Source organism: Myripristis murdjan, chromosome 23 (assembly GCF_902150065.1).
Source record: "Myripristis murdjan chromosome 23, fMyrMur1.1, whole genome shotgun sequence".
In the NCBI taxonomy this organism is placed as follows: domain Eukaryota; kingdom Metazoa; phylum Chordata; class Actinopteri; order Holocentriformes; family Holocentridae; genus Myripristis; species Myripristis murdjan.
This window is the reverse complement of record NC_044002.1, coordinates 23,542,802-23,563,315: the sequence shown is the minus strand read 5'-3', so window position 1 is coordinate 23,563,315 and position 20,514 is coordinate 23,542,802. Positions and strand designations below refer to the sequence as shown.

Below are 20,514 nucleotides of genomic sequence, written 5' to 3'. Positions count from 1 at the left end.
AGTTGGCTTGTCAACGTGCACCTTTTCCCCGGCGCGGTATGAAAAATCTCATTAATTGTGTCTTTATTTAGAATTCGTGTAGTCAAAGAATTTGTCAAGTAAGACGATAGATGAAAACTTTTTGCCTCCATCGGCTCATTTGTTGGAAATTTAGTTGGTTGTTTTTTTTGGGTAGTAGGATGGCAAAGCAACAGAAATGCTAAATGCCATGAATATAAAAAAAAAAAAAAAAAAAGCTAAATCCAACACTGGAAATCAAAAGTAGCTCCAAATTCGCCTGGATCCTGCCCTCGTCCTGAATCGTTTTTTAATTACATGGCGATTCCTGAGATCTGGAGCTGCTGATTCACTCGGATTCGGTCGGAGATGTCCTGATTTTAGGGATTTCATGTGTCATCAAGAAATGCTGCAGCACCAGTGAACTGAGAGGTGAGGTGTTGTGACGGGTCCTGTGTCTCCCTCCCTGTCAGGGGCGCGACTCCCCCGGCCTGCGACGTCTCCACAGGGGGCGACACCCGCTGGCGGCTGCGGTACGACGTCTACCAGTCCTTCCTGCCGGAGAACGACCTGTCGGAGCGCAGCCTGTTCAGCAGCATCCAGGCGGTGGCCGACGTCCGGGGAGTCGCCAAGAACGCCAAACTGGTGGGTGGAGGACTGTGGTTTTGTTTTCACAGAGCTAAAAAAAAAAAAAAAAAAAAGAATCCAAGTGTGAGCTGAGGATTTCCGAAATGTCAACAATGTCAAACAGGTTCAGCTTTATTTGTAGGGCAGAGATTCAAAAACCCTGATGCTCTATAACATTTTCGGGCTATGCACTGTTCAAGTTTTTATGGGGTTTTTTTTTTTTGTCACTTTTACGCCTCATAAATAAATATCAAATTTCTCCCTTTTTTTCCAGTTGGTGCAAGCTCTTGTTGCTCTCCTTTTGTCTTTTTTTCTTGTCGGACGTGGTTTCTGGGACAAGCCGCTGTCTTTACAGTGACTTGAAGTCTCCCTCTGCTCCTCAGCACACGGTTTTCATAACTATTTTCTTTTTCAGTGTTTCAGAAATGACAAAAGTGTTTGTGTTATGTGGCTGCTAATACTCGGAATTAGCTAAATATCACTCAAATTTATCCTTCAGCAGGATTCAGTGCACTTTTGTAGATGCTGTCCTGCAAAAAAAAAAAAATTATTAATTAAAAAAATGTTGTTTTCAGAGACAGAGTAAGCATCTCATGCTGTTAGGACGTTGCACCAGTCAGTATTATAATGTTAATGTTTTGGTTTTTGGGATTGGATGCAGGGCAAGAATAACGCGTGACTAACATTGTTTATATTTATGGAAAGAAAGTAACTCGGTGCAGGAACGCACAGACATGCAACGCGCTGATACTCGGATGTGACGGCGAGTTTGTCCCGTTCCCTCTCAGGTGCTGACGCTGTCGTCGGACGACACGACGGTGGCGGTGTTCAGCTCCATCCCGGGTCAGGGCGTCATTTACTCGGTGGTGGTCAGGGATCCTGTGGCGAACACGTCGGCCTCCTACGTCCCCGTCCACACCTACGCCTGCAGCTTCACCTCCACGCTGGACGGCTGTGCCACGCTCGGTGAGTTTCACGCCATCGACCCGGAAATCGCAGCTGGCAGCGGCGTCGCTTCCTGAGTCGCTTCACTGTCGTGTTGTGCTGTAACGCTGCTCCATGTGCTCATTTTTAGTTTAGTTTAGTTCAGTTTATTAGTTTATTATGTCGTGGACAGTCCCAATTAATTAACTGCAATTCAATGACAGTAAAAAGGGAAGCTTTAGCCAACATGGCTAATATCCTGCTGTAGTCCCCGGCCAGATGACAATAGGTACCCTAAAAAACAACCAAAAACAACAACAATATATTACAGCACACTGATTAAAAAGAGAGGGTTAAGACAGCTAAGAGACAAGATAAATCAGTAAAGATTTTCAATATTTAATTTTTTGTAACCTTTACTGCCTTTGTGGATCTACTCTTACTTCTTTGTTAGATTTTTTTTTCCTCTTATTTATCTAAAAATATTTTTAATTGTCTTTATATTTTTTCTTTTTTGATTTGCTTTTAGTTGTTCATTTTCAAATATTTGTCTTTGATTTGATTTTTAATAATTCATTTATTTTATATTATTTAAACATTTTTTGTAATCTCACTGCTTTGACGGAAGTGCTCTTGCTTCTTTGTTTGATGTTTTTTGCCTCATTTTTAAAATTATTTTTAACTGTCTTTATATTTTTCTTTATTGATTTTCGTTTGGTTGTTCATTTTCAAATATTTGATAGGATTTTTAGTTAACAAATTTTTCTTTTTAATTTTAATTTTTATTTCAGTTTTATTTATTTATTTTTAGTGTGTTTAAGTTTTGTTTAACTTGGTGAATGACATCGACAGCCCCTCTGTGATGAATTTCCAGTGTAATTGATTGTCTCTTGCTTTCCCTTACTTTCACTGCGTCCTCCCTCAGATGGAGGTGCACTGCAGTCACACCGGCGAACGCTGACACGAAAATGTTCTGTGTCTCCAAAATGTGAAGAAAATCAAACAGTAAAACTCCCTTTATTTAAAAAATTAGTCAGATCAGAAGATCACACAGCGAGCACATCGAGCACGGTGGTGTTTTGCGCAAATTTAAATCCCAAACTGAATCATTTCTCCAGACTCTGAGACCAGAATTGAGTGTGTTTGTACGAGACAATCTGCTGCACAACAAACTGCCCCAATGGGGACAATAAATAAGTTTAACTTGAACTTGAACTTGAACTTGAACTTGGTGCAGAGCCCTTCACACACACACACACACACACACACAGAGCAGAGGTGTGAACTCGTTATGAAATCGAAGTGTGATTGTGGTGACAAGTGTGAAGTTTCCTTTCAGATCGGAGCGGCTCGGCGACGCGACGGCGATCAGCAGCCGAGTGCTCGTGTGTTTGAAGAAGCTGCACCAAATGAAACGCGTTTGCATGCAGTCACTTCCGAAAATTCAACGACTGAGCTTTTAAATGTTTTAACATGACCTTCATCTGGTCTGTTCAAACTTGATTTTAGACGTCTCTGAACAAACTGGCCTTTCAGCAAACAAAAGGATCACACCGCATGTCTGTTAGTGTGTGTGTGTGTGTGTGTGTGTGTGTGTGTGTGTGTGTGTGTGTGTGTGTCACTATAGGAGAGGGGGCTTCTGTTTCCTTTTTTAAATGCATGGTATTTATATGAATTTGTGTTTCTTTGTTTCAGGGAAGATTTCCACAAAAGTGTTTTTCACCATCGCTGGCTTGGCCGGCCTGTTCGTTTGCTTCTTTGGACATCGCTTCTTCAAATGTGGTGAGGAGCTTCTCTTTTTCGGCTGTTAGCCCATCACATCGCCTGATATTATTATCATTATTATTATTATTATTATTATTATTACCATATAATTACAAATCACTGATAGTGATAGATTTGCAAAACTTGGAGGATTTATCTTAACAGTAATATGTTTTATTACATACCTGCACTTGCAGTTTATTCTCTTTGACTCATTAATAATGACGCACCTCTTACATCGTCTGGAAAAGAATGAAAAAGTATGGAATATGATTTTTTTTTTTTTTTTTGGATAATTTCCAGGAGTGGAAATGTGTGGAAAAACATTTCAATTTGTAGACTATTGTTTATATTAACATCTTTTCTAACATGTGTTATTTACAAAATCACAACAAATAAATCTTGATGCGTTTTTCGTTGTGAAGAAGCCAAGTTTTACATCCAGAGAACAATTCAGACGCCTTCTTGTCGGCTGTTTTCGAGGCGTCTGTGCTGCGATCGAACAACAACAGTCGCTCCTCTCCCTCCAGTCCTGTCCCACGGCCACGCGATGGGCGTGTGCACGTTTTCAGAAAAGGGGAAAAACCGTCCGAATTATTCAAAACGGTTAGAGAAGGATCTGAAATCTGAAGCCAGTAAAGCCAGTGACTATGTGCTAAAGACTTTGATGGATCAAACACAGCTGAGGGAGAAAGCAGTCAATCAATCAATCAATCAATCAATCAATCAATCAATCAATCAATCAAACTTTATTTACAGAGCACTTTTCATACAAAAGGAGCAGCCCAAAGTGCTTTACATAAAAACAATACAACAAACTATAGACACAAGACATATCCCCCCTTCTCCCACACACACACACTCATACACACACACACACACACACTCATACACACACACACACAAATTTAAGAACACTGAGGAAACGCTCGCCTACACTCGCCGCTTTGAAGTGAGGAACCACCAGAGAGAAGATAATCGATACTATAGAGATATAAGACGACTGTATAGATTAAAATTCAGTAAATATCTAAAAAAAATAAAAGTAATAAAATAAATAAAATTCAGTTAAAGGCCAGACTAAAAAGGTAAAAAATAATCAAATAAATAAAATTCAATTAAAAACCAGTCTCAAAAGGTAAAATAAATAAATAAATAATAAAATAAATAAAATTCAGTTAAGAACCAGACTAAAACGTTAAAAATAACAAATAACTAAAATTTAGTAAAATAAAATTTCGTTAAAAGCCATACTAAAAAGGTGGGTCTTGAGTTTGCTTTTAAAAATGTCCACAATGTTTCACAAACGTGGGCCGTAATGGTAAAAGGAGGCCTCACCGTGCGTTTTGGTTAAAACTTTTGGAATAATTAAAAGGGTGTTGCCTGAAGACCTGAGAGTGCTAGAGGGCACAAATGTCAAAAGCAAGTCAGATAAATAATTTGGACCAGGAGCATTAAGAGCTGTCGGCAGCGTCCTCTGCACCGGGCCGGTCGACTTCTCGGTCTGAATGAGAAACGTTTGAGAAACGTTTAGTCAATCTTTAGAGGAGTGTGAAGAAGTCCGTCTGGAAAAAGGTATGGAATCATGAAATGGAGGATGTGTAGGAGGCGTGTGACGGGACGTTCCCACAACATGTTGCTTCATTCTGACAAATCACCGAGTCCCTGCCAGGCCGTCTGGACCGAGGTCAGAGGTCATGTTTGTGGCCCTGAAGCACAACTAAAAATAAACCTCCTGATGGGAGAACGTGGTGTGTGTGTGTGTGTGTGTGTGTACTTGTATTTTAAACTTCAGGCTTAATTTTTTTGTACATTTATGGCTACGCGTCGCTCCCTCACCGCGATTCACTGTCTACCTCGCTCGACCACCGATCGTTACGTCGCTTTCCTGCCTCGTTCGCTGTGAAACTCGCTCGTTTTGGCTTTTTAAGCCTTTCATGCATGAACTATAAAAGCCTGAGTCCAGATTTTTTTCTTATGTGTTTTTACTCTTCTTAGGGCATGAACATTTCTGTGATTCTCCATACTTCGTTAAGGATGCAGGAATGGTGTTACCATGTCATGATACTGGTATTAATATGTTTTCAGCAACAAGAACTGACAGTCTCTGCATAAACCTCAATGGAGGAGAGCAGCAGAGAGCACTCTAACAGCTGATGTGCAATTCCACCATTAGTCCAGTAATTTTCGGCCAAAATTGGGGTCAACCTAGGACAAATTGCAAGAGAAACAAACTCAACTGATTTTGTATCCTCAGTTTGTCCTGAGTGAGGGAAAAAAAGTCCCAAGAAATCCCATTGGTACTGTTAAGTTTTGAAAATCACCAATTTATGACCACATATTACCAAAAAACACTGTTTTTAACACACAGGGGAAAGGGGTTCAACATTTTACTTTCAGATATCACTATAAAAATTCACAAGTTGATTACACACACAAAGACAAGAAAAAAAGTCAATTACAAGTTCTTTGAATTATTCTGTTTACACATGCATATCACACATTATCTGATTTGATATGCGCTAATAAGGAATATAAGGAATAAATGCCAGGAGAGACATTTAAACAGTAAATTAAAAAGTTACTATATATATAGTAACCTTGAATTAAAAGGTTACTATATAACAGTGAATTAAAAGGTTACTATATATATAGTAACCTTTTAATTCACTGTTTAAATATCTGTTCTGGCATTTATTCCTTATATTCCTTATTAGTGCATATCAAATCAGATAATGTGTGATATGCATGTTTAAACAGAATAATTCAAAGAACTTGTAATTGACTTTTTTTCTTGTCTTTGTGTGTGTAATCAACTTGTGAATTTTTATAGTGATATCTGAAAGTAAAATTTTGAACCCCTTTCCCCTGTGTGTTAAAAACAGTGTTTTTTGGTAATATGTGGTCATAAATAGGTGATTTTCAAAACTTTCCACCAATGGGATTTCTTGGGACTTTTTTTCCCCTCACTCAGGACAAACTGAGGATACAAAATCAGTTGAGTTTGCTTCTCTTGCAATTTGTCCTAGGTTTTCTCCTAAAATGACTGGACTACATAGAAACCAATGCATTTAGGAGAAAATTGACTTTTAAACAGCTGTCCACTGTAGTGACCTTTATGTGCCAGAGGGTTAAATCCGGCTGTGGCCTTTTATTTATCAGCCGTTCCGAGTCAACAGCCTGCATTTAAACCCCCACGTGGGGTTAAAATAGGTTACATCTCCACTGTAAAAAATCAAACCACATGAGTGTTTCTTGAGCCAGTGGACAACAGACTGCAGACTGCAAGGCTTTAGATCCAGTCACCTCACGTCCACACCTTTTATTTGTTTTTGTTTTTTTTACTGCAGTGGTCCCACATTGGTACTCAGCATCGGCTGATGTGCAGGTTAATGTATCCGACTCGGCTTTGGAGAGGGGAAAAAAAAAATGATATTGGAACATCTTAACTTGCAAATCGACATCTTCACCCCCAGAGGATCTTTTCCACAAGACGTTTCTGTTCTCGCACGTGACGCCACCGGCATGTGATGTCGGATTTTTTTTTTTTTTTTTTTTTTTTTTTTTTCTTTCCAGCTGACCCCATGAGTGTGATTTGGCTGCGCTCCCAGTGGTTTCAGAGCTGGAGAATATTATCTGTCTGCCTCTGAGGGAAAGTTTTTCTTCAGGACTTTGACACAGAAGCGTCTGATTAGCATCTGGTTACAGCGGCTGATTGAATTTTCAGGAGGATTAAAAGTGTTTGTGCAGAGCGGTCAGGCCACCGGGGCAGACTCATCCAACCCAGGTGTCTCTCTCTCTCTCTCTCTCTCTCTCTCTCTCTCTCTCTCTCTCTCAGAGCTCTTCTGCATGGGCTTCAGCTTCGCCGGGTTTTTCTTCTTCGTGCTCATCACCAGGACCACCGCCCTGGACTACAACAGTGAGTTTTCTCCACTTCCTTCCTCCGTGCACACACACACACACACACACACACACACACACACACTTCACTTTGTCCTCATGTGCCCTGCCTGGTTTGCCTCAGGATGTTTGACTCGTCCCCCAGAGCCAGAGCTGGACAGGTGACAGATCACACACACACACACACACACACACACACAGATTTGGTGTCCAGCTGGGAATAAAAAGAAAACAGAATCACCCTGATCGTCTCCGGCCTTGATCCAATGCAGCTCCATACAAGTCGATTTTGTTTTCAGCTGAAAAAAAGCAAAGCGAAGCCTTTCATCACCATCCCCTTTTTTATTTTATTTATTTATTTATTTATTACTTAGAATTTGGGAAATTGCAGTTGATGTGATTTGACGACAGACTTTCCATTAGTGAGTTTATTTTGACCTGGAACAGCAGCCTGTGGCCAGGAGGACTTTTATTTTGAACAAAATTCACTTTATTTCTTTTCATTTTTAATGTCTGTAGTAGTGATTTTAGTTTTTATTTAATTTTATTGTATTTTTATTTATTTATTCATTCATTCATTTATTTATCATGCAAATTTTGGAGGGGTAATGTTGTAAATTTATGGTGTAATAATTTTATTTAGATATATATTTTATACTAATTATTTAATTTATAAAAAGGATTTTTGTATTTTTTACTATTATTTTTCAAGTAATGCTTTACTAATTATGTGATTATTATTGCAGTTTTTATTTTTTTTATTTATTTGTATACATGTTTTTTTTATGATTTTGTCATTTTCTGCTCATTTTCTTGGACCTTTGTACTAGTTTCTGATAAACTTTCAGGTCATTTCAGGTCAGTTTGCTTGTTTTACCATCTTTGTTCCATGTTTTTGAGAGAAATCAAGTGACTTTGGCTCAGGTTTCAAAAGGGCTGCAGGTAATGATCAAACCCGCCTGCCTTACCATAATTATTAAGATTTTATCAGTGGAAAATAAAATAATTCTCACAACCTGGAAGAGCCAAACTGTTCCAACACAAGATGAAAGACACACCCGAACACACTCAGGTTAAATGGGGTGAGTGAATTACAAAAAAAACAACAACTGAAAACCCAATTAAATCAAATCATAATTTGTTTGGCTGACTTTAATTAAGCCTCTGGTTCCTCCAACATGTCAGCAGCTCCTCGTCACATGGCGGCGAGTCGCGTCGCTTCACGGCCATAAACATCCTGCCCACTTCTTTGTATTTCAGTATTTTAATCTGCAGCCAGAGCCGTCACAAGTTTTCTTCTCTTGTCCATCTTTGTCCAAAAAAAAAATCAACGTGAACTCTCATTGTGGGCAAAAAAAAAAAAAAAAAACAAATCCCAAGAAATCCCAGAAACAAGATAAGGGAAAAGCACGGAGAGCGGGAAGCCCCTTGGCGGCCGGTCAGAGCTCGTGCAGAGGGCGGCGAGCGGGAATCACAAGCTCTAATCAAGTAAAATCAAATTCATCAAATTTCAATCAATCAAAGTGTTTCAGCAAAACGAGGTCGAAGTCGGGCGAATATTACAGAACAAACACAAAGCAGAGCAGAGAGAGACACTTACTTACTTCATTACTTAGCGTTGTGTTTGTTTACGTGTTTTCTTGTTTGTTGTGTCCCCCTCCACCCCCCCACCCCCCTGCAGTCCGGCTCTCTCTGACGGCGGTGATCGGCGTGCTGGGCGGCGTCGTCCTGGTGATGAGCTGGTGGCGGTTCGGCTCGGTCATGGCCTGCGTCGTGGTCGTGGGCCTGATGCTCGGCTTCCTCCTCGCCTCCACCGTCTTCTTCACGCCGCTCGGTCAGCCGCTCGCTCTGCAGACACGACACGTTTCACTGAAGTTAAACACTAAAGTTTGGTTTTCTGTGCCTTTTCTTCCTCCTCTCTGTAAATTTGGGAAGCTGTATTGCGGCGAGATTGAAATTGAGAAGATTAAACTTGACAAGGCATGGTCCAAAATTTTTATAACTGATTATCATCAAACTGAACATCAAAGGGGAATCAGCTGATAAAGAGTGTGTGTTTGTGTGTGTGTTTGCGTGTGTGTGTTTGCCTGGAAAAAGAAAAAAAGCTGAATTTCTCCAGCATCTGTCACTTTGAACATCCAGTGTTCATCTTCAACCCTCTGAAACCCACAGGCTTTTATTTTGAAAGCTGATTTTACCCTCTGAACAGAATTGCCTTTATTTGATTTCACTTTTTTTTTTATTATTATTGGTACTTTGGCTCATGAAGATGCATTCTTCTGTGTGTTGGAAAATGTAGAGTCTTGTCTAAAAAAAAAAAAAAAAATCTTGACCCTGAACCTGCAGTGAAAATAAAAAACAGCCCAACAAAATCTTTTCCTTTTTTTTTTTTTTTTTTTTTTTTTTTTTTTTTTTTTTTGGTTGTTTTGTGTTTTGACTGTAGGTTTAGGGTCAGGATTTTTTTTTTTTTTACAGTAGAAAAGGAATAAAATGTAATTGAAAACAATGGTTATTTTAATTGTATTTATTTATTCATTTATTTATTTATTTATTTCAATTTTTTAAAAATGTTTTAAAAAATGCAATAAATAATAATGATAATGATATTGAATATTGTAAAAAAAAAAAAAAAGAAAAGAAAAGAAAAAAGAAAGAACTTTTTGACAAGACTGTGCTTTATATTTATTTATTTTTATTTAATTTTATTATTTATTTATTTTTTTTTGTATGTGATGAGTCCAGATTAATGAAGCAGCCGCAGCAGCTGTCGGTGTGTCTGTGTAAATGTTCATTTTTGTGTGTGTGTGTGTGTGTGTGTGTGTGTGTGTGTGTGTGTGTGTGTGTCCTCAGGCGACCTGGACGTGTTCAGGACCTCGGACGCTGTTTTCTGGGTCACGTTCTGCTGCATCGTGGTCGTCGTGCCGCTCTTCTTCGTGCGCTGGCCCAGAGAGGTGAGACCACGACCAGACACTGTGTACCGACTGATCTCACACACACACACACACACACACCCACACACACACCGTCGCTGTGCCGCTCAGAGCCAGCGTAACACAAAATAAAATAAAAGCAGCTCCTCTCCCCCTCAGGACGGCGGGCTTCCTGTCCCGTTCAGAGACAAAATGTTCCCCCTCCCTAAAAACTGACAGAGAATGAAACAAATTAACTGTAGAGGAGAATTTATGTTTAATATTCTTAGTTAATTATTTTCTCCCACAAACGAACTAGCTTTAGTGCTGCATTTCTTCAATACAGATGCACCTACCTGACTGCATAAACAACAGGTCTGTCCTGTACTCTTATTGTGAAGGCCCACTGGCAGATGCAGACATAAAATACAGTGCTTTACAAAATGTACACATTCACAGGGCAAAACAAGAAAACCCTTCAACTTAGTTTATATAAAACATGCCTTTTTTATTTTTGTATGACATCTTCTTTCAAACAAAACTTCAGGCTGATACTGATATTTCATTTTGAGGCCGACATTGTGCCAATATCATCAGTCATCCCTTTAGTCTTCATCTGAAAACCTGCCTGGGTTTTGATTCTTCTGATGTTTTACTTTATGAAAGCGGTTGGTTTTTTAAGTGATGATGCAAAGCAGAAACTTACTCATCTAATGTGTCGGTTATCTGGTTTAATGATCACGTCGTGCGCCTCTTCCCCCCGGTCGTCAGGGCAACATCACCACGTGCGGCATCGTGGGTGCGTACGCCGTCGTGCTGGCCGTCAACGCCTACGTGTACACCAGCCTGTCCTACATCACCCTGAACATCCTCAAACGCTTCCTCAACAACAACTTCAGCGCCGCCTTCACCGACGTGCCCTTCCAGACCATCGGTGAGCGACACTCTCCTCCTCCTCCTCCTCCTCCTCCTCCTCCTCTTCCTCCTTCTTCTTCTTCTTATTGTTTTTTTTATTTTATTTTTTACAGTTCAACACATTTTCTGTCTGAGGGCTTCACTCTGCTCTGTACGACGGCTTATTAGAGCCGTTTTAGGGGGAAATCTCAGAATCTCATCAATTTTTTTTTCTTGTAAATTGACCACTTTAATCTCAGAGAAAATCCAATTTTTGTTCTGTGAATATTACTCTGAATATTATTATTAATTAAAATTATTAAATTAATATCATTATTAAATTATTAAATTATTATTATTATTATTAAAATTAATTAAAAAAAATCAAATCTTAGTTATTTCCCCTTTTTTATTACCTTTATTCCGTTTTTCCCCTTTCTTCTTCCCTCTCCTTTCCTTTCTTTCCCTTTAGATATCCATTTTAAGTTTTTCAGTGAAAATAATTTCAACTCAATTTCAAACATCTCAGCCTCACTCTTGACAAATCAGATTTTATTTTTGTGAGACATTCTGCCAGTGAGAGGCGTTCCTCTGTGCTGAGACCTTCTGGTTTCCTGTCTGTGTGTCTGCAGACTTCGTCATGATCACGGTGTGGGTGGTGCTCGGCGTGTCGGGCGTCGTGCTGCAGCTGCACCGCGAGCGCTCGCGCCCCTTCTTCCCGCCCAGCCCCTACCTCATGTGGCGGCAGGAGCGCGAGCGCCGCAAGACCAACGTGCTGGACCCGAGCCACCACGTGCCCTCGCTGCCCGGCCGCCTGATGGCGCGGGTCCAGCAGCTGACCCGGCGGAGGGAGCCGGCGGGCGAGCACACGCCGCTGCTGCTGTGAGACGCCACGGAGAGCGCCGGCGGCGTCACCGGTGCCTTTTGGTGTTTTTATTTGACTCTGCTCCTTTTGCAAGAGACTTGACGGGAGCGTGTGAACAAACACGAGTCACGTGATGCCCGACGGGACGTTTGGCTCCAGGACGCTCGAGCGGCGGGGCGACGGCCTCAGTGTCACTGCAGCAGGACGCCTCACACGCGTCAGGTGGATTTTTATTTAAAAACTCAACACAAAGAGTTGATTTGAAGCGAGACTGTGACATTCGCCCTCTTTTTCTCTCCTCCTTTGACTACTAACGTCACTTTTACTGAACACTTTGATGACGCGTCTTTATGAGCCGCTGGAGCTGACCGAGGAAACGAACAGATCAGCGGCAGGTTTGTGCCTGAAGCCTCCGAGCTTTTTTATTATTGCACTAAAGTCACCGACTACTAACAGCGAGGCATTTTAATCTGTGGTGAGACTGTGTGTGTGTGTGTGTGTGTGTGTGTGTCCAGGGCTGTTCCTCAGTGTCAAAGCATTAAAGCCCCGTTCCAGGATTTGATCTGCAGGTCTCCGGGTCCTGAACACTACGTTTTTTTTTTTTGTTTTTTTTTTTAAATCAGTTTTCTAAAATCTCATAAGAAAATGAGTTTTTTAACGTCTCTGGGTGCAACTGTGTGTTTTTCTACAACATGTGACATCAGACGGCCAATCACCAGCATTATTAGATCTTGCTGCTTGCTTATTGGCTCACAGAAGCTGATGGGATTGACAGCTGAGGTGTTCGGTGCCATAAAAGTCTGTTGAGTTGGGTCCCGGCCTCCCAGGAGGGTCATTCCAGAACCCTTTGACTCTGCGCTGCCCTCTAGTGGACTTCCTGCTGAACTTCCACGGCAACAGGAAAGAGATGAAATCACGTGGGCGGTGACGTTTACATTATTTTCATACATTAATGCAGCATCAGTGAGCAATAACTGTAATCTCTGCCTAATAAAAGTCTAATAGAGTGAAAACCTACAAAATAAAATAAAAAAACACTGACACAGTAACGCACTATTGCCTCTCCTGTGCTGATTTGACGTCTGTAAAACTCGATTTGTGGTGCTTTTTGTAATCCCACTGCTGAAGAATCAAGTCGGGCGTCTCTTTCAAATCCCAGATTGGGGCTTAAAAATAATAATAATAATAATAAGTTGCCAGCTTGGTGTGTGTTTGTGTACTTTTGTGTTTTAAACTGAACCTCACGGTGTGGACGTATTTGAAGAACACAGAACACGTTTACTAGTTTGTGATGTCAGAGTTTCACATTTTAGATGAAGAATTTTGTTTAAAAAAATCAAAAATTCAACAGGAAAAAATGCAGACTTGGGCCTCTAAAATTGAGATTTTTGGGGGGCGGGGGGTCAAATTTCAGCTGGTTATTTTTTTAGCTTTTTCCTAATTAATATTTAAAAGTTTTGGAAAATGAATTCATTGATTCAGTCATTTTTAATGCGCATGAATCCCTTTAATATTAGATTTTGCTCCATTGCAGTGCTCAGCTGAGATGTGATTGGTGGAAAAACAAAGTGGGGATGGATTTCTGTACATGAGCAACAAAACAATGTCATTTTCTTTCTTTTTTTTTAATTTAATTATGTGATGAAATAATGGTGAGAATCTGATTCCTGCTTTTTACGATGCAGCGTTTTGAACATCCTGGTTCTTCTGGGTTTGTAGTTTGACTGAAGAAGAAAAAAACAAAACTCCACAAATCAGTCGGTCACTTTTTGTAATTTGCACACTGGATTTTATGTATTTAATTTGCCTACAGAATGTACTGATGCTTTGATTGATGTTTTGTCAGAGACGGACTTTGATTCTGTTTTTATCTCTTCGTTTCGCTCTGAGCTCCCAGATTCAGCCTTTAAAGGTTCAGCACTCACAGAGCTGAACTTTCTGTCACATGACGACGTTTTTAATCCAAAACCACGTGCAGGAGTCTGTGTTGTGTCTTTATGACAAATGGATTGTAATTCAACTTGTTTTGATATTTAATTAAAAAAAAAAAAAAAAAATGAACTGCAAACAGGATTCCCTTCTCTTCTTTCCTCAGTCTGCGCCGTGTGGCCAAGGATCATAAAACATTTTTATGGCTTTTCAAGGAATTCAAAGATCCTTTCACAGCAAAAAGAGCAAATACCAAAACAGGAATAACAGTTTTACGGCGTTAACTCCAAAGCAGGAGGATGAAGTGACTCAGCAACATGGAAAATAAACGACGAGGACCAGGATCTTTAAAAGTCACCTGGAAACCTAAAAACCTGAACAGTAAACTGACATAAAATTATAATTCCTGTAAAATAAGACAGGAAATGATGAAGTCAGAAGTGTTGCACAGGCGAGGAACAGCAACAACTGATTTTCAGGTTTTTCTTCCTTGAACAAAAGTAGAACGTGCATCATTTAAAAGTATTTATGAGTTTAATTTCTGCTGCTGTGATGAACTAAACTCCTTTACAAAATATTTACATCTGTTTAGCATCTCTCCCACAAGACTGTAAAAAAAAAAAAAAAATCTAAGAGCAGGAAACCAACCTGCAGCGTTCATGTAAGCTGCTGTTCAGATGTGGACCGCTGCAGAAAAAAAAATAATAAATTATAGCTGCTGCGCCAAAATGGTCGGGGCCGGGCAATTTTAGGCAATTCTGAGCAACAAGTGGAGAATAGGAAGATGAAAAGAAAGGTGGCATTCTAATGTGCATTTTGCATCAGTTTAGGCTTGAACTCCCAGTTTCTGGCATGAAGGACAACGCTCTATCTCACTGAGCTAATTGGCAAATGTCAGCTCATGTGAGGCTTCACAAATTGACTAAGCCAGTCACATGACAGCAGCCGCCTATGCATGGAAAGACAGATTTCAAACCACTAACAAAAAAAAAAAAAAAAAATCAGTCATCAAGACAAAAATCTGGAAATACACATATTGCATCTAGACAGCAAGGAGATGTTGGTCATTTGTTTTTAACAATGACTGATTTGCTCCATAAGTGAAAAACTGATGTTTAAGTGTAAAGTGAACAAAGGTTTCTTCAGTATTGAAGCTACATTTTGATGAAAGTTGCAAAGCTGTAGCACATATGGTTGATTTGTTATGAATTTTCAACGTTTTGAAATTTAGAGGCTTGCTGTAGCGCCACCATCAGGACTATTGGCTTGTGTTTGCAGCTGAGGTAATCTGGCATGGGACTGGACCTTTGTGCAAAATTTGATGAGTTTTTGTGCATAGGAGGTAGGACGTCCTCGGAAGAAAGAAAGAAAGAAAGAAAGAAGAAGCAGAGAAACACACGAGGGGAAAGGTAAGTGACCTGAAATGAGAGGAGAGTTAAATTTCAAAATTAAACAGGAAGTCACGAGACAACACACAACAAAAAACAACAATTTTCTAGACATAACACCACACACCATATTCCACATAAAGCATCGCAGTGAACTATAAAATATGGAAAAATAACTGTGATTGTCAAAACCAAATTCATGTGTTTTTTCTTTGTGTGTGTGTGTGTGTGTGTGTGTGCGTGTGTGTGCGTGTGTGTTATATGTTTCATAGACACATGGAATACCACAAAAAATCATTTTCTAAACATATGTCAGAAATAACAGCATCACCTTGTGTTCATCCTTCAGTATATCAACGTCTCTCTGATGATCTAACGATATCTTTGATATTTCTATTTGGATTCAAACTCTAAAGAACCAAATCACACACAAGTTCACAAGTTCAGAAGCAGCAACGTGGAACGAGGCTTTGCTCTGATCTGTTGCAGTAAACTGCTGACACAAGCTCCGCCCCTCACCTGACTCACCTGAGACAAACCAGGAAACAGGCTGTCATTCTTCCACTGCTCAGTGACAAGACACACACACACACACACACGGAGAGACGGATGATAAGATTCATTTTGGACTTAACCCATGACTTCCACTGAGGGAGGAACTACAGGAGGAATACTGGGAACACTGGGAATACTGGACCTCCAACCTGCTGCTGACTCCTCACTGAATCAAAGTTTTAGAAAAGCCACGACTCAAAGTGACTCTAAAGTGAAAGGAACTTCCAGGGAACTTTCCAGAGCGGGGAGTGTTATCACGACCGACTGACTGACTTCCTGTTTGAACCGTCTGCCTGGTGAGTTTTTCTCTTCACTCAGAGACAAAATGGCTTCCAGATCAGAGGAGGATCTCTGCTGTCCTGTCTGCCATGACGTCTTTAAAGATCCTGTGCTCCTGTCATGTAGCCACAGCTTCTGTAAAGCCTGTCTGCAGAGCTGGTGGACAGAGAAACCAACAAAAGACTGTCCAGTTTGTCAGAGAAGATCTTCTAGGAGTGATCCACCTTGTAACTTGGTGCTGAAGAACCTGTGTGAGGCCTTCTTACTGCAGAGAGACCAGAGAGCTTCAGCAGGGTCAGAGCTCCTCTGCAGTCTGCACTCTGAGAAACTCAGGCTCTTCTGTCTGGACCATCAGCAGCCGGTGTGTCTCGTCTGTCTGCATTCAGACAAACACACCGACCACAAGTTCAGACCCATTGACGAAGCTGCAAAAACTCACAAGGAGGAACTTCAGGAATCACTGAAGCCCTTACAGGAGAAACTGGAGCTCTTTAATAAAGTCAAAGGAAACTGTGATCAAACAGCAGAGCACATTAAGGTCCAGGCCCGACGCACAGAGAGGCAGATTAAGGAGGAGTTTAAGAAGCTTCACCAGTTTCTCCAAGAGGAAGAGGAGGCCAGGATCGGCGCTCTGAGGGAGGAAGAGGAGCAGAAGAGTCGGACGATGAAGGAGAAGACGGAGGCTCTGAGCAGAGAGATAGCAGCCCTTTCAGACACAATCAGAGCCACAGAGAAGGAGCTGAGAGCTGAAGACGTCTCATTCCTGCTCAACTACAAGGCTACAGTGGAGAGAGTCCAGCGCCCCCTGCTGGAGGATCCACAGCTGCTCTCAGGAGCTCTGATAGACGAGGCCAAACACCTGGGCAACCTGAGCTTCACCGTCTGGGACAAGATGAAGGAGGTGGTCTCCTACACTCCTGTGGTTCTGGACCCCAACACTGCACATCCAGAACGTTTCCTGTCTGAAGATCTGACCAGTGTGAGACGAGGAGAGAGACAGAAACTTCCTGATAATCCAGAGAGATTTGACTGCTACCCCGCTGTTCTGGGATCTGAGGGCTTCAACTCAGGGACTCACAGCTGGGATGTTGAGGTTGGAGACAGTACAGACTGGGTCCTGGGTGTGATAGAAGAGTCTGTCCAGAGGAAGAGAAGCATACAATCTGGATTCTGGATAATATTTTTCTGTAAAGGTAAATACTCAGCACGCTCCCCATCAGATCCAGACACTGATCTCCCAGTTCAGAAGCTCCAGAGGATCAGAGTTCATCTGGACTGGAACAGAGGACAGCTGACATTCTCTGATCCTGATACTAACACACGCATACACACCTTCACACACACTTTCACTGACAGGCTGTTTCCATACATTGACACCAGAGACAAACTCCCACTGAAGATTTTACCAGTGAAGGTCTCTGTGACAGTGGAACAGCTCCGTTAGAAATAGATGACATCAATAACAACAACAAAATTATAACATCAAAAAATGTAGAAAGAAAGAACGAAAGAAAGAAAGAAAAATAAATGTCAAACAGTAAAATTTAGATGAAATATCCATAAAAAATAAATCACAGCCAAAAGCGGCGAAATGCATCAATATTAATTCATACTAACAACATTCAAATGAATAAAATAATTTTGCTTTAGCTCAAAGCTTTTTTTGTACATTTAAAAATTTGAACAGAAAAATATGAGGTTGATTCATTGTCACCAATCTGACGTTTAAATATATCGTCTTAATTACGAGAAATATAGTTTTCTTTTTCCTCCTAATTCTTTACTCAGGTTTAACTTTTGCTATATTTTTCCTAGCAGATTAATTTGATTTTTCTTTCTAATAAATGGAGAAAAGGTGATGCTGAAACATGTTTTTTTTTTTTTAAATGACAGAAAAGCTGTGTTTATAATGATAGAAGTTCTATATTTAAAAGGTCAGATCACTGATGCTGGATCAGATTTCTTGTGTCACTGATTCTTGAGAATTTGGATAAATCATGTCCCACTAAGAAAAATGCTATTTCTGTTGGAAATTTACAACATTTTAATGAATAAAAAGAATCAAGGGCATAATCAGGGGGTCCTTTGCACATTTGTAAGGTTCTTTTATAGGTTTATTTTTAATTTGTATTAATTTAATGATTATATGTTGGCCCATGGCCTACAAAACCAGTTGTCCTCAGATAGGAGATAATCATTTCAACTTGATTAAAACAACAAAAAGTAATAATTTCATTGAATAATATCTTTACCACATGAAAGAGTAAATCATAATATGTATTAAAAACTACAAACAATGGGTTTTGAACAATATTTACTATTATTTTGTGGTTGCTCAAAATGTGTCCCACATATTCGTCACCACCGTCAGATATTTATTTAAAAAATAATAATAAAAAAACTACAAGGTCAGTTACATTCCTGAGGAGCCCTTTTCAAACCTTCAGCTCTACTGCATGCTTCAAGACCGCTCAGGCTCCTGGAAGTTTGCTATTTTCTCTTAAATCTCTTCATATTTTTGGACATTGCTACTGTCACAACCATAACATGTCAACACCGTCACTTCTGTATAAAAAATATTAAATTAGATTATGGAATAAATGTATATTTTTTAAGAAGAGGTCTGATGCAGGTAGCAACAGGGCGAAAACAAGATGGCTAATGTGAACAACTCGTGTTTATCATGTGAAAGAGCAGGTTTTTGTCACCACCGTCAGACGTCACCACCGTCAGGTTTTCTGTCTGACGGTGATGACTGAAGTCTGAAAAATGCTTATAACAGAGCTCAGGATTGTTATTTTTTGTACCAAATAGTTAAATAAAGTTGTTAAGCAAGAAGCCATTGACTTGAGTGGTATACATTTTGGAAATGTATGAGGTATTAGTGTCACCACCGTCAGAGGCTGTTATATTTGTTTTAAATGAATATGCTTACAATATGTTTCTTTGGTGCTGTTGAGTTATTAAAGTATTAGTCTCTTTAATACAAAAATATGTTTTTCAAATAATAAAAAAAAAAACATTACGGTGACAGTGTTGACAAAAACAAAGTAGCCTAATAACTGGAAAAACCTGTTTTATGAAAAAAATGCAAAATGAGGAGGTTGCACCGGTACATTGCTGAACAGCCAAGACCTTGGCCTATAATGATATACCTTCATATTTTGTAATTTAACACACTTTTTTTTTTTCAAAATTAAAACCTGTTTTATCCAAATTCCCAAGAATCAGTGGTGTATAAATGCTTGACTGCAACTCCTCATTTTGCTGCAACATGCACACCATCCTGGACTTCAGTGATCTGTTGTCCATTAAAAAAAAGGACCATCATTTTAACTCTGTGCTGTCAATCATTATATCAGGTTGGGTGTCATTTAATTCAAAAGGTGGACATATCAGTTGGTTTCAAATTGTGTGTAATGTTGCTGATTTAGGCTTTGAAGCTTTCTTTACTGTTGCTCTCATTGTTTTGTGGCTTTGTGAAAGATCATCTGTTAAATTCTGAAAATGAAACTGATTCTGTATGTCAGCACTGTCACATTTGACCTGATTTTGTCTATTTTCAGTCACTTTTTTGGTAACTTTGCATGTAAAATCAATAAAGAATGAAGGTCAGATGGAAACATGTTTGTATTTCCTGACTGTGATGTCAGCAGTGATGTCATGGTGTTCGGGTCTTTCTGTGTTTTCTGATTTGAAAAAGGGTGAAACCAATGAAGAAGTGTCAGTGGATTTGCAAGAGAAGACTCCTGCTGTGCTGAGAAGGTGGTGGCTGTTAACAGAGATGTTGGGCTCTAAATAAACTTGAACTTGAACTTTGTGATGAAGGTCACATGGACCTGAGGGCAAATTCACTTGATTTCTTTCAAAAAGATGGGAAACAAAAGGCAATTAGAGAATTAGGGGGAAAAAAAATCAACAGATAATTCCCTCATAAAAGATAATCATAATTATAGCAGCGATGGTCGGGGACGGGCAATTTTAAGCAATTCTGAGCAACAAGTGGAGAATAGGAAGATGAAAAGAAAGGTGGCATTTTAATGTGCATTTTGCATCAGTTGAGGCTTAAACTCTAATTGGCAAGTGTCAATTCATGTGAGGCTTCACAAACTGACTAAGCCAGTCACATGACAGCAGCCGCCTATGCATGGAAAGGCAGATTTCAAATCACTGTAAAAAAAAAAAAAAAAAAAAAAAAATCAGTCATCAAGACAAAAATCTGAAAATACACATATTGCATCTAGACAGCATGGAGATGTTGGTCATTTGTTTTTAACAATGACTGATTTGCTCCATAAGTGAAAAACTGATGTTGAAGTGTAAACTGTACAAAGGTTTCTTCAGTATTGGGGCTCCATTTTGATGAAAGTTGTAAAGCTGTAGCACATATGGTTGATTTGTTATGAATTTTCAAAGTTTTGACATTTAGAGGCTTGCTGTAGCGCCACCATCAGGACTATTGGCTGGTGTTTGCAGCTGAGGT

At 39.8% G+C, this 20,514-nt stretch overlaps 2 protein-coding genes across 5 annotated transcripts in view; both read left to right on the top strand.

The window, feature by feature from the left end:
* The window catches only part of tm7sf3 (transmembrane 7 superfamily member 3), a 28,210-nt gene extending 14,604 nt beyond the window's left edge, over positions 1-13,606 (top strand). For 2 of the 4 annotated variants that reach the window (XM_030045989.1, XM_030045990.1), the window contains 8 exons: positions 471-642; positions 1,413-1,590; positions 3,244-3,330; positions 7,151-7,231; positions 8,894-9,046; positions 10,063-10,163; positions 10,893-11,055; positions 11,648-13,606. In XM_030045989.1, the coding sequence (XP_029901849.1) occupies positions 471-642; positions 1,413-1,590; positions 3,244-3,330; positions 7,151-7,231; positions 8,894-9,046; positions 10,063-10,163; positions 10,893-11,055; positions 11,648-11,901 (1,189 nt within the window). In that variant the 3' untranslated portion in view covers positions 11,902-13,606. The remainder of the gene's footprint in view (positions 1-470; positions 643-1,412; positions 1,591-3,243; positions 3,331-7,150; positions 7,232-8,893; positions 9,047-10,062; positions 10,164-10,892; positions 11,056-11,647) is intronic. The other 2 variants (XR_003927864.1, XM_030045991.1) reach the window with 2 other exon arrangements.
* Positions 13,607-16,077: 2,471 nt separating this feature from the next.
* Positions 16,078-17,519, top strand: LOC115355335 (nuclear factor 7, brain-like). The gene has a single exon (XM_030046095.1). It carries the CDS (start codon positions 16,078-16,080, stop codon positions 17,473-17,475), a length of 1,398 nt encoding a protein of 465 aa, XP_029901955.1. The 3' UTR covers positions 17,476-17,519.
* Positions 17,520-20,514: the final 2,995 nt, after the last annotated feature.

What these genes read in the sequence shown, in the direction of transcription:
- LOC115355335 (XM_030046095.1), top strand. Translation starts at nt 16,078, where the DNA reads ATGGCTTCCAGATCAGAGGAGGATCTCTGCTGTCCTGTCTGCCATGAC.